The sequence below is a fragment of the Rhamphochromis longiceps genome, linkage group LG3 (genome assembly GCF_057381845.1).
Source record: "Rhamphochromis longiceps isolate RC_006_pf linkage group LG3, R_longiceps_female_GT1.1, whole genome shotgun sequence".
Classification (NCBI taxonomy): Eukaryota; Metazoa; Chordata; class Actinopteri; order Cichliformes; family Cichlidae; genus Rhamphochromis; species Rhamphochromis longiceps.
The window spans coordinates 15,270,508-15,284,793 of NC_140559.1; the positions used below are offsets into that span (position 1 = coordinate 15,270,508).

At 42.2% G+C, this 14,286-nt stretch overlaps 1 protein-coding gene across 3 annotated transcripts; it reads left to right on the forward strand.

Moving 5' to 3' along the window:
• The first annotated feature begins 746 nt into the window (after positions 1-746).
• LOC146673089 (uncharacterized) lies at positions 747-14,075 on the forward strand. Of its 3 annotated transcripts, XM_085401436.1 has the most exons (11): positions 747-783; positions 1,088-1,435; positions 2,220-2,552; positions 2,630-2,737; positions 2,874-3,194; positions 3,632-3,958; positions 4,286-4,609; positions 5,827-6,153; positions 6,389-6,709; positions 10,567-10,893; positions 13,603-14,075. In XM_085401436.1, exons 1-11 carry the CDS (start codon positions 747-749, stop codon positions 13,692-13,694), a joined length of 2,865 nt encoding a protein of 954 aa, XP_085257562.1. In that variant the 3' UTR covers positions 13,695-14,075. The 3 variants fall into 3 exon arrangements, with proteins under 3 accessions (XP_085257562.1, XP_085257563.1, XP_085257564.1); XM_085401437.1 differs by lacking the exon at positions 2,874-3,194; XM_085401438.1 differs by lacking the exons at positions 4,286-4,609; positions 5,827-6,153.
• Positions 14,076-14,286: the final 211 nt, after the last annotated feature.

Consider the following 14,286-nt stretch of genomic DNA (forward strand, 5'->3'; position numbering starts at 1 on the left):
GAATAGCAGAGGACCTGCTCCACCACCTGAGCTACACCCCAACAGTGAGTCACATTCAGTGAGTGCAGCCAAACATGATGGCAGACTGCCACAGATCACTTCTGAGGAAAGAGGAGGCGTTCAGCTTCCTCATAGTTTCACACCTGCATGAAGCAGCCTCACCCTGACAGCTTCAAATCACTGTGTCAGCTGATCACTTCCTGTCCTGTGATTGGCTGAGCTTCAGGCCTTCTCTCAGTCAAACTGGAAACAGGGATTGAGACAGTGTGAGGGTTTGTGGAGTGCCACAGTGCTGTAATGAATACTGTAGTGGAAGAAGTTCTTTCACACTCTTCATCCTGGAGCTGCTTTATGTCCATGATCTGCATGGAAACACATCTATGGAGAGGAAATCCAGCTGCTGAGGGTCACATCTGCATCGTTGTAGCTACAGTGGATGTTTCATGGTCAGGACTGGAGGCGGAGCTTTGTGCGTGTCAGGGTGAGGCCGCAGCAGCCGCCTCCAACCGGAGCGCTCGGGCGTGAAACTAGGAGGAAAGCCGACGTCCTCCTCTTTCCTCAGAAGTGATCTGTGGCCGGCCGGACTTCATTCCACAGATGTGCTTTAACAAAGTGTGAAGCTGAACTCTGAGCTGTGACAGTGAAGCAGTGTGAGAGTGTCAGTAGATGATCAGCAGAGGAAAGTGAAGCTGCTGTGAGCTGATGTCCTGAAGGGCTTTTAAAGAGTCTCTGAGTTTGACAGGAACATGAAGATATTTGTGGTGTTTGTGATCCTCCTGCACGGTAAGTACACCTTCCTCTCTCTGCTCTCATCATCAGCTTTTCTTTCATCTCTCTCTCTTTAATGTGTTGAAGTGCAGCAGGAGGAGATCGTGCAGGTTTGTGCTTCCCGTCCTCTTTGAACTGAGCAGAAATTTTCCCGTGAATGCATCACAACATTCATTAACATTTCCCTTATAACTATGAGCATGTGTAACTACACTAACAGCAGAATACATCTACATTAAACATGTTCAGATTAAGCTGTGATTTCTTGCTGTAATCCACAGGTCACAGATAATTTGTTTGTCTGTTTATATGTCCTCAGTTTCCCAGCATGCCCTGGCTGTGTTGGTGGAGGTGAATGAGGGGGAAAGATCTGTCCTGCTGCCCTGTCAGTACTCAGGTTTACCACCTGTGGACCCCACAGTAACATGGACTCGCAACGATCTCAATCCCCAATCTGTCCACGTGAGACAAGAAGAAACCGATGATCTCAGAGGACAAAACCAGCGTTACAGCGGGCGCACATCGATGAGGCCTGATGCTCTGGACTCTGGAGACTTCAGCCTCACTCTGAGAAACCTCCAGCTGACTGACAGCGGAAAATACACCTGCACACTCAGCAATGAAAGAAATAAAGTTAGAGTGGGAGATGTACAGCTGCAGGTCAAAGGTCAGCAGTACAGTGAAACTCTGCCTGTAAGAAGCTGAAACAGCAGAAATCAAACAAATCAATGTTCATCCAAAGTGTCCTGATAGTCGTAACAGTCTAACAGTCACGGTCATGTCGAGTTAAAGCACTGTAACATGCTGGGGCTTGACACATTAATGATATCTCTTTACTGTTGTGAATTATAATTTTTTACCTTTTCTGGACAAACGTTAGTTCTAAAGATTGGTCCATTTTGAGTTCGGATCATTGAGTTCAGAAAATGTGGTTTTCATTTGAGGCCCTGTTCACCAAAAAGAGAAGGAAACTCTCAGGAATATTGGATTCAAATTCCCATAAAAAGATGATTTGTATTTGTTTGTTCGTGTGCAGAGCCTGCACTGATGACGTTTTCAGTAGGAAAAAGTAAAGCAAAGAAACAGAATTTAAGTTTTATGGGTGGTCACATAAAATATAAATATTTAAGCTTTTTTCCTGTTAAAAGGAACTTTTCCTTCTCACTGTCACCAAGTGCTTAGATAGCATTGTTGCAGAGTGACCTCAGGTCAAGGTTGTTGTAATTTCAGGCTCTTTGACATCAGTGCTTCAAATCTTTAACGTTCACTGAAAAAGAGCAATAAAGTAAATGTAGCTTTGAAACAGGAAGCAGTTATTATTTAACTTTTATTGTTGAAAAGTATGGTTCTTGTATACAATCACAATTGGCAAAACATACCCAGATTAGATCAGTGCTACGACTCCTATTGTCTGCTTCTGCAGCTGATGTTGTGGTTTATTGTCCTCACAGACCAGCAAGTGGTGGTTAAAGTGGAGGAAGGCTCAGACTCCGTCATCCTGCCCTGCAAAACAACACCTGACCTGCCTGAGGACACCACAGTGGAGTGGACTCGCTCTGACCGAGAACTCATGATGATCCATGTGTATCCAAACAGAAGTGACCACCTTAAGAACCAGGATGACCTTTACTGTGGTCGCACAAAGATGAACAAAGACCTGCTGAGAACTGGAGACCTCAGTCTGACCCTGAAATACCCCACAGAGAGAGACGGTGGAGGATACATCTGCACCATCTACAGGGACAAAGACATCCTGAGACAGAAAGTAGTGCTGAAGGTCAAAGGTCAGTGATGATGCCACAGGTCAAAGGTCAGAGATGTAGATACAGGTCAGAGGTCATATTTTTATGTTTCTGTACAGAACCATTTCCATCCTGGGCGAAAGCTGTTCTTGTGCTCCTGTTTCTCCTGGTTCTTCTTGGGGTTTCTGGAGGTCTCATATATTATTTCCGACAGTATTTCATGTCAGGTGAGTGTCTCCTACTACACTACCCATAATGCCGATGGTTAGCAGGTGTCCTCTGGTGGCTCCTTGACTGTGGCTCACACAAACTTGTTCACAGCTGCTGCTGACGTCATCATGTTGTCCTTTGTTGTCCTCAAAGGTTACAAGGTGGAGGTGGATTCAGAGGTGGAGTCTGTCCAGCTGCCCTGCAAAACCACAGTTTGCCTGTCTAAAGACGCTAAAGTGGAGTGGAAGGACATGAAAGACAGGAAGGTCCACGTGTATGAGAACGGCTCTGACCAGCCTGGAGAACAGCACCAGGTTTACAGAGACCGAACGGAGATGAAGAGGAAATGGCTGAAAGCTAGAGACCTCAGTCTGACCCTGAAAACCCCCAAAGAGAGTGACACCTACACCTGCACCGTCTACAGCCGGAGGCAAAAGATTCTGATGAAGAAGGAAGTGCTGCTCACTGTCAGAGGTCAGTTCTGTAGATACAGGTCAAAGGTCAGATTGTAATAGTGTGCCAAGTATCAGTTGGCTCAAAGCTCCTCCGTTCCTTCAATACACAGACTTTTTCATGTCCCATCTATAGTCGGTCATTTCTGAGACTGGAACCAGTCAGAACTGATTTTACTGGAAATATTTTAACTTATCCAGTCAACAAAAATCATTTTAGTGCTCATGCTGTCCTCACTAAAGTTTGTTTAGAGACAACATAATTTTAGCTATTGTTCCCAGCACCTTATCGTCAAAGAAACAGGCTGCTTGTTGTGATTCAACGATGGAAATAAATTCTCTCTCTCTTTTTGTACAACTGTACAAAGAAAAGGAATACAAAATACATAATACAGGCATGTTCCATTACACTGGGAGAATAACATTGCTCTAGTAAAAGATACTTTGTTGTCATCTCAGGTGATAAGGTGGAGGTGGATTCAGGGGTGGAGTCTGTCCAGCTGATCTGCAAAACCACAGTTTTCCTGCCTAAAGACGCTAAAGTGGAGTGGAAGGACATGAAAAACAGGAAGGTCCACGTGTATGAGAACGGCTCTGACCAGCCTGAAGAACAGCACCAGGATTACAGAGACCGAACGAAGATGAATGAAGACCTGCTGAAAACTGGAGACCTCAGTCTGACCCTGAAACACCCCACAGAGAGCGACACAAACACCTACACTTGTACCCTCTACAATCAGCAGGGAAACATCCTGATGAAGAAGGAAGTGCTGCTCACTGTCAGAGGTCAGTTCTGTAGATATAGGTCAAAGGTCAGTGTTTATTTAAAATGATCTGATTAGTTAAATGTCAAAGAATCTAACAGATGTAACCAGTTTGAACAGGTGACTGTTGTCATTTTTATATTATTAGCTTTAACAGTGTAGTCCCATCCCATCAGGTGTCAATTACCCACAAATAAAAATAAGAGCGTTTTCTTCTCTCTGCCTGCTTCTGCTCATCGTCATCAAATGTGTCCAGTCAGAATGGATTTTACTGGAAAAGTTATCCAGTCAAATAAAACATTCTCAATGCTGCTGCTCATGTCATCGTGTTGTGCTTTGTTTCTCTCAGTTCACAAGGTGGAGGTGGATTCAGGCAGGGAGTCTGTCCAGCTGACCTGCAAAACCTTAGTTCAAGTGTCTAAAGACATCAAGGTGGTGTGGAAGGACAAATATGGAAAGGTCCACGTGTATGAGAACGGCTCTGACCGGCCTGAAGAACAGGAACAGGATTACAGAGGCCGAACGAAGATGAAAAAAGACCTGCTGAAACCTGGAGACCTCAGTCTGACCCTGAAATACCCCACAGAGAGAGACAACTCCACCTACACCTGCACCGTCTACAGCAGGGAGGGAAACATCCTGATGAAGAAAGAAGTGGAGCTGAAAGTCAGAGGTCAGTGGTGTAGCTACAGGTCTGAGGTTTGAATTTTGCTTTCTAAGTAGTTGTGATGAGTAGAAATAAAAAGCTAACTGAAGGCAAAACTGGTTCCCAGTGAAGGAGCCAAAGTGAACTGACTGATTATGGAATTTTAAAGTGGCCCTAAATTAATATGAAGATAAGAAGATAACTCTTTATTGTCATTGCACAGTCGCACAACACAACACGATACGACACATCACAACGCAACACAACACAGTATAATAACTTAGTAATAAAAAAGAAGAATACGTGTATTTGTATTGCACTGTATATGCTGTGTGGGAGGAAAATAAATGATTATTTAAAGAAGAGCAAAGTGACTTGAGCCCCCTTCACAGTTGCCTGCCAACCTTCACATTTGGCAAAAAGTTCTTCAGTGACAAGAGCCCTCAATTTCCTGTCCCCAACAGAGAACTTATCCCCACCCCAGATTACTCTGAAAATAAGGCTAAACAATTTTATTCTCTTTTGTACAGCATTTTATTTTATTTTATTCTATTCTACTGTTTTTCGTAATTTTTGCTGCCCTTAACTTTGTATTGTCCGCTTTGTGCCGTGACCATACTGGGACTGATAAAGGTTTATCTTATCTTATCTATGCAAATAGTGCTTGAAGTAAGAACTTAAACTCAGACAGACACTCACCTAACTTAACTGGGAAGTTGTATTTTCCAAGGTAACATTATTCTAGACACCTACAAGTGAAATATTCAAAAATGAAATATTGCCAATTCCAAGCTTCCATTTTCTGAGATCACAGAAAGGCCACACTTGTTTTGTTTCCCTAAAAGTGCCACTGCACACTCACACCAGCTACAAAACCAACAAGGATGCCTGGCACTAGAGCTTCTTCTTCTTCTTCTTCAGTTTAACGGCAGCTTGCATCCAAAACTGTTGCATTACTGCCACCTCCTGGCTGTTAATCGTCCGTCATTCCTGAATCCTCAGATCCTCTTTGGCACTAGAGCTCACCTTTCTTTAGTCTTAAGTAGCTCTAATTGCTGATTAAAGTCAGCTGAACAAAACAGGGTGGTATCAAAGGCAGGAGAGACCCACATGAGGCCAGTTTTATAGGAGCTCCTGCAATGACTGCAACATTTTTCTTTAGCTTTTTCTGCATCTGTTAAACTGTCGAAACTAAGCAGCACAAGGTCACAAGAGGTCATGCTGTATATTTCTCATCCCCTCAGACTGTCATGTAGATGTAGAGGAGGGGGTGGAGTCTGCAAAGCTGCCTTTCCAAACCACAGCTGAGCTTCCTGAAAAGGCCACAGTGAAGTGGGAACGATATAAACCAGAATACATGATGGTGCACATGCGTCAGAGTGGGTCTGACCAGCCTGACAAACAGCACCAGGTTTACAGAGACCGAACAAGAGTGAATGAAGACCTGCTGAAAACTGGAGACCTCAGTCTGACCCTGAAACAGCCCACAGAGAGAGACAGTGGAGAATACAGCTGTGTGGTCATCAGTGGGGACATCTGGAGGAAGAAAACAGTGCTGCTCACAGTCACAGGTTTGTTTGTGTCTTTACTCTGATATGTAAGTTAATGCACCGTTAAATGGTTGTTACGAGTTCATCTGCAGATTAATTAAAGAAAGAAACATAACTAATAGTGCAATCAAGAGACTCGTTGTCTCCTTCATTCCCGCCAGCAGACAATAGCATTTTCCAAACATGAAACCTCTCCAAAACAGCTTAAACTGTTGTCATGTTTAAGTTATAAGTTTGTGCTTTTCTGTCTTCTCAGTCCAAAAACTGGAGGTGGATTCAGGGGTGGAGCCTGTCAAGCTGCCTTTTAAAACCACAGGAAACCTGCCTGAAGACGCTAAAGTGGAGTGGAAGGGTAAATACGGAAAGGTCCACGTGTATGAGAACGGCTCTGACCAGCCTGAAGAACAGGACCAGGCTTACAGAGGCCGAACGGAGATGAATGAAGACCTGCTGAAAACTGGAGACCTCAGTCTGACCCTGAAACACCCCACAGATGGAGACACACAAGTCTACACCTGCACCGTCTACAGGGAGGGAAACATCCTGCTGAAGAAGGAAGTGCAGCTGAAAGTCAGAGGTCAGTGCTGTAGATACAGGTCAGAGGTTTGCATCATCTAATTTTCTGCTTCCAGTCAGTAGTGTATTTTGTATTAGTATCCACCCGTTCATTCTCTTATCCTTGTCAGGGTTATGGGGGGTTGGAGACCATCCAGCTACCACAGAGCGGACAGGTCACCTAACACATAGAGACAGACAGACGTTCATTCGCACTCACACTCACACCTTTGAGCAGTTTAGAATGACCAATGATCTAACGGCACTAACTGCATGGAGGAACCCGGAGAGAACCCACGCGGACATGGGAGTGGAATCAAACTCAGGACCTTCTTACTGTGAGGCCTGCTGTTAAATGATTTCTACTATATTCATTTAAAGCTGCCTGAGGGTGAAAGCGGTTTCCCACTGAAATGTCTCTGATTGAGTTTGGGGCCAAAGGGAGCTGACTGATGGTAGCATTTTAAAATGCTACCTCAAAAATGTATGCTAAAAAATATCTTACAAAAAATCTTTAACACTTTTTTGTTGAGACAAACTCATGAAAGCAGAGACGTTAAAGTTTGGTTATTGTGCTGTGAAAAAACTCGTTCCTCTTCTTGATTATTTTTCCATATTGCATGTTCGCCCCACTCAGATAATCAGTTTATAATATTAGATAAGGATAAGTTGACTAAATACAAAACACAGTTTTTAAATGATGATTTCATTTATTTTGGGCAAAAGATGATCCAAACCCACCTGTATGAAAACACATGTTTGGAAAGCTGAGTTCACTTTCACTATCCACACTCAGGAGTGGCCACATTATTGCCAGAATCAAGAAATTCACTAAATAGAAATCATCTGAAAACAGACCTGAAAAGCAACACATCAGGTCACTATTTACCACAAACCACAGATATTATCCACAAAAGGAGAAACTGTGGAACATGGTGAACCTTCCTATGAGCCGGCCAAAGTGACCCCAAAAGCTCAACAGCTCATTAACTCCAAAGAACTGCAGGCCTCACTTCCCAAAGGTGAGGTCAGAGTTCATGACCCCACTATAAGAAAGAGATTGAGCAAAAATGGCCTGCATGGCAGCATTTCAAGATAAAAACCACTGCTGAGCAAAAAGAAAAAGGTTTGCATCACATTTTCTGTGAAACATCAAACTCGGTAGAGGAATACGCTGATGAGACCAAAGCTGGACGTTTTGTAAGGTTTGAGTCCTCTTACATCTGCATCAGTCTAACAGCGTTTAACTAAGAGAACTCAGCAGCAGTCAGACATCCAGAACACAGCAGGAAGTTCAGCTCTGAACAACTCAGAAAGACCAAAATGGAGGTACTGGAGTGCCCTAGTTGACTCCAGTCTCAGAGAGTAGCGCGTTACTGTAATCCGATTACAGTACGCGTACAGTAATTCTGCAGGTAGTGAAGCAAAATTCCTCCGCTGTGCTTTAATGACTCATCAAAAGTTATGAAAAACACTTAATTATGTTTATTTTCATGTTAGTTAAGGCAAGTTTGGATATCTCGGGCTTCACTATCACATAATATCATAATACATTTTATTTTATTAAAGACCCTCAAGGTCACTTTACATTAGTACAAGAAAATCATAATGAAGGGTATGCAATTTTGAATACATGAGTTTTAAGATGCGATTTAAAAGTGGTATTAAGTATATCAAATATATTAACCCTCTCAGGCTCAAATTAAGTTTTTGTTGCTGATGCACAAAAGAATACATGCAGTGGTACTTCTGAGTAAAACAACTCATAAAATATGCATGTGGGTAATCGGGGTGTGAGCCTTTACTTGTTGCAAATCTGCAACGCCGGCCTGGAGAGGGTTAAAATATGTTTGATGAAGTGAAACTTTTAAGTGTGAACACAGGGTGACAGTGGGACATCAGTAGGGGTCAAACAGTTTTTCACATCACTATAATTTCTATTAGCAGTGCTTCTCTCCTGTGGATTTTTTTCCTCTGATGTTCAGGTAAAGATTTGTGTTTGTTTGAGCGACAGGTGTAGCTGAGACAGAATGATCATAGATCAAATTTGAGCTTTCAGTTTTTTTCCTAAACTCCTTAAGTGATTATAAATCAGCGTGTGATCATTTGTAGAAGGTGGTTTGTTTTAAGAGTTTCAGTCTGTATTTAAAGTTCATCACAGCACCAAAGCAGCACTGGTGAAAGATAAAAATGATCTTATTATAGTTTCTGAAAGTGGAGTCATCTCTGTGCTGGTCCTTATCGTAGCAACTGATGCTGCCGACCACAGCATTAGATTACAGATGCTAGAATGCAACATTTGTATTAAAGGAAATTGTCACGGCGCGGGCTGTGCAGGGCGGATTGGACTCAAACAGATTAAACACCGACACCAGATGAACGTGGCAAGAATTTATTACAACAAGTGAAAAAAACGTGAATACACACTAATATGGAGTTTAGTGGCTATATACAGGTGGAGTGAAATAGTGACTGAGTGAAAACTGTGATTAAAAACACTTGGGCTGGGGGAGTATATACAAAGGTTAGGGCAGATGCACACACTGTGAGCTGGGACTGCTATGACTGACACAAAATGGTTGGCAAAAGTGACCAGCAACCAGACTGTGTAAGCGGTGACAGTTTGCAGGCGTGGTCTGTGGATTTAGCTGAAGACAGAGCAAAAGATTAGCACAAATACTAACAATCGGCAACAGACATGAACGGATTAGCACTAATGGTGATTAGCAGACGTTCAGGCGACGAGTGGTTGTGAGCGCTGGTCTTAAATATTGCCGACATAATCAGCCTCAGGTGCAGCTCCCAGGTGGAATGAAGGTCTCCACCCAGAGGAGGAGCCCTAGAGCACAGCAAACAAGCATGCCACTCACCTGGACCATGACAGGATATAGTTTAAATTATAGACTTCTGACAGATTCCAATATGTCCATGTGTGTGAGCAGTCTTCTTCACACATTAAAGTGTGTGGTGGAATCAACACTGTTTATGTCACGCATCCCACCCCTAAGAAATATTATAAAACACTGCATAAAGGTCATGAAGGCCTGGATGACCTCTTCCTGTTTACAAATTCAGAGAAACTGAAGTTATTACATTTGGACCTCACACTCTCAGAAACGTGGTTTTGGATACAATAATTACTTTTGATAGCATTACCTGTTTCTGCGTGTAACCTTTCAGTCAGTGTTGGGAAATGGAGGCAGGTGTGTTCATGAATGATCAGGCTCCATTATATCTTCGAAACCTTACAGTATCGTATTACCACACTCAGGTTTATGGGGACCGGTCCGGGGTAGATGCAGACTAGTCAACGGTCCAGCGATGAGTAGCACAGAACCGCTCTCTTAAATACAGCTCAGGATCCTGAAAATCAGTGATTGAGAACAGGTGTGTGGGCCAGAGGCGCGAGCCCCTGATGAGCACCGCCCAGGCAGAGGAGCGAGAGACAACACATAAAAACCCCCAAAACAAAACACATTGCCCAGTGCAGGGACCATACCAGCAGGCTAACATGTGATTCCCAGAGTTTCTAAAAGTGGAAGACAACGTTTAGTTGTAAATGAATATGAACTTCCACTGCCTGTCTGCTTCACTTTGTGGCCTCGTAAAGAACAACTAATATGTTCAACTAATCTGAACATATTAGTTGTAAAGTCTCTCTCCCATTAAATCGGCTGTCAGTTAGCATTCAGGACACAAGGGTGTTTTTTTTTTAAAGACTGGATTTGAACTGAATTAAAAAGATTTCTGCCTCTTTTATTTTTTATTCTGAGATCTGCTTCTGTTCTAAAGATTTCTCTACAACTGTGAAACTGTGAAAACCATCTGTTGCCTTCTATAGAGGTCATGTTGTGTGTGTTGTCTTTTTTGTCCACTCAGACTGTCATGTAGACGTAGAGGAGGGGGTGGAGTTTGCAAAGCTGCCTTTCCAAACAACAGCTGAGCTTCCTGAAAAGGCCACAGTGAAGTGGGAACGATATAAACCAGAATACATGATGGTGCACATGTGTCAGAGTGGATCTGACCAGCCTCACAAACAGCACCAGGTTTACAGAGACCGAACAAGAGTGAATGAAGACCTGCTGAAAACTGGAGACCTCAGTCTGACCCTGAAACAGCCCACAGAGAGAGACAGTGGAGAATACAGCTGTGTGGTCATCAGTGGGGACATCTGGAGGAAACAAACAGTGCTGCTCACAGTCACAGGTTTGTTTGTGTCTTTACTCTGATATGTAAGTTAATGCACCGTTAAATGGCTGTTACGATTTCAGAATAATTAAAGAAAGAAATGCAACCATAGAAAAATTAGCATTAACAGAGCAATAACGACAGATGTTCATGAGTCAGTATTTGAGTAGTGAGGGAGGGGCTTTAGTGCTGGTATTTTTCAGTATGATGATATGAGGTTAGAAGCTCCGGCTCGTTTTCTGTCTTGCCCATCAGAAGATGTTCTGTTTTTGGTGTGACTGGGCTTCCTATGAGGGCTCATGACTCTCGTTCACCACCATTTGGTGTAGAGCTCCTGTAGATGGGGTGGTTTTGTAATCCTTTCACCTGAGCTGACAAGCCTCAGCTGGTGCTGCTCGTTTTTTAGGCTATGGGTGCTAAACATTAGAGTTTAAGTGTACTCAGTTTAGGCAGAAGCCCAACAGAGAAAGTTAAACCACAGATAACCACAGTAAACATACTCAGTATGGGATTTTACATTTCACTAAGGTCAATAAATCCTGACTGTGATGAACTTTGCTGATATTATATCTTCCTGGGTCCTGTACTACAAAGCAAGGTCAGCATCCAGTTCCATCAGTGTAATAGAGATTTAGCAACAGCTAAAAGAAATAAAAACCTGTGTACAGTTTCAAAAACCTTAAATTAATAAACACATAGTTGTGACAAGGCGATGCACAGTTTGTGCTTCGCTCAGTGGTTTCAGTAAAGTATGGCTGAACCTGCACATATAGAACATATTCCGCCAGCACAGGATCTGTGATGCTTTTAAAACATGCTGGAAATAAAAGAATCACTGAAAACATGACGGTTCCAAGTGATTTTAAAACAAAACTCTGAAAATAACCAGCAGTTTGAGTTGTTGTTGTCTCAGCTGCAGACTCGCTGCTGTTCGAAGGTTTGAGAGATTTTGCTGTAAGGGTCTGTGTTGAACAGCAGAGCTGGAAAACATCCTCCAGCCTAACAGTCATAAACAGGATTGATGTCCACAACCAAGGCGTTTGACTTTATCCAGTCGAGCTTGAGAGAGATCATTCGGCTTCATTGAGCTGTACTGTGGTTTTGATAGAATCTTTTTTCCCCCATAATATTTTCTTTGCCTGTTGCAAGCCATTATCACAGGGTAGCATGCAAAGTTCCCTTATACTATTAGTTAAAAACTGAAGTTCCTTTAAGTCCATACATTTTAAACGTCTTATGTAGACTGTCACAGTCCATTCCCTATCGGTTTGTTTGCAAAAGAAGAAGAAGAAGAAGAAGAAGAAGAAGAGTACTCGCAAGCTGGAATATTAAACAAATTATCAAACTGAAAATATCATTTTAGCTTGTTGTTATTTTCCTGCTTGTTTGTTATGTTTTTCAACAACAAAGATGGCATTAATCTGCTTCCCACTAGCATTCACATAAAATTGTAATGATGCTTATATTAATGGGGCTTTAAAAGCAATTTGACTGCATCCCAGTGTTTATTAAACCACTTTAGAATTTGTCTAGCGGTGTGAAGGGACATATTAGCATCAAACAATATTGGGCCATAATGAGGGAATACTGTTTGGACCATAGGATACATCTGGTCCTATAAAATGGTCTCATATTCTTTGGTAGCTACTCATAATGCACTGCAATCATGGGACCTATTGTCTCATGAGCTGGATGTCTATACTATTATAGGACCCCTGCCATCCTGTTAAACAGTCTGCAACAGTCATTGCATTTTGAATGCAGTCTTTTATTTTCTCCAGACTGAAGCTCATTTAGACTTAGAGAAATGACCAAAAGAAAATCATTTTACTGTCTTTCAGTTATTCAGAGGTTGTTTGTGTGTGTGTGTGTGTGTGTGTGTGTGTGTGTGTGTGTTTTAGTTCTGCTTGCTTTGTTAAAACATAATTAATATAACAGCATAGTAATTTTCAGTGCAGCACTTATTCTCCAAGCTGTTCTATGTCTATAAATATGTGAAACTGAATTTCAAAACAAATATATATTACTTATATATTTTATTTGCTTTTAATGTGTGTAAAATGTAACTCAGCTTTAATTTGTTATCGATGTAAGTCATGATTTTATTATCAAGTACAATATTTGTAGGCTTTTAAAATTAAAACCCAAACATTGAGTATTTAAAAAAATAAAAACATTACCTGCCTTTTTTTATGGCAAAATGACAAAAAAAAAAAAGAAGGTTTGAGAGTAAAGAGGAAATATAAAACCTGAATTCAAACATCCGCTCAGTCTGTGTACAAACAGTAATGCAGTGTAGGTGTCCTGTTTTAGGATTTTACTTTAACGCCTACTGAATATTTTAATTGTTTCAGAAATCTAAGGTTCTACCTGTTATTAATACTCACCAGGGAAACACAAAGACATCATAACTCTATGAATCATGCATCAAAACTATGAACTATAACCAAACAAAGACTGTTGAATAAGGAGAATGACACAGTGATGAAGTAGATTAAGTGTGCATAGACCAGCAGGATGATGGTCAATAGTGCTTCTGTGCTCTGCTCCTCAGACTGTGGCTCAACCCAGCTCACTGTCATCTGGGCTTCCCCGAACTCTGGAGTTAGCACATCTCCTGTGTTATTGAAAACTCTCTGCAGGACCTCACTGGACCAGTTTTCACTGATTATGTCTGAGGAAGGAAGCGAGTTTTGTGTGTCTGACTGTCTTGTGTCTCCTCTGCAGGGAGAGTTCAGGTCCAGGATCAAACAGGGGACATCAGGAGCAGAAGCAGCTCCATTGATCCGACTCCTCTGATGGCTGATCAATCAGTTTGATCTGTGTGTTCTTTGATTATTGATCAGTGATGTCAGAGTGGAGTCAGTGTGATGTTGTTGTTGTGTGTTTGAGACTTTTAGTGTCCATGAAGGTCTCTGCTGCCGTAGATCCTCTGAACTGTGACAGAGGTCTCACTCTGGAGGAAACTCTCAGCACTTTCCAGCAGCTCCTCCATCATGGAGGACGTTCCCTCACTGTAACAGGTGGAGGAGAGAGGAGAGGAAGCACAGGTGGATCCTCTGAGGAAGAGGAGCGTTCCTACAAACCACATGATCACATGACCAGAGGGGCGTGGCCTTCAGTGGTAGTAATAAAGGAACAGTCCACATGTTCCACTTTGAAGGCTCATCTCCAACAAAGCTGACCTGCGATCACTTTGACTCAGTATGATGGATTGTTTGGATTGTTTGTAAGGACGGGAACTGATGAGAATTTAGTGATTCAAATTCCTTATCGATTCTCATTGGCTCCACTTTGAGAGTCACCACCATGTCAAAGCAGCTTATCAAAGACATTACATTCATGCATATTAAATACATGCTGTGGGCCAAATGTTTGTGCATGTGGGAGGTGTTTCCCATCTTTGTTGTG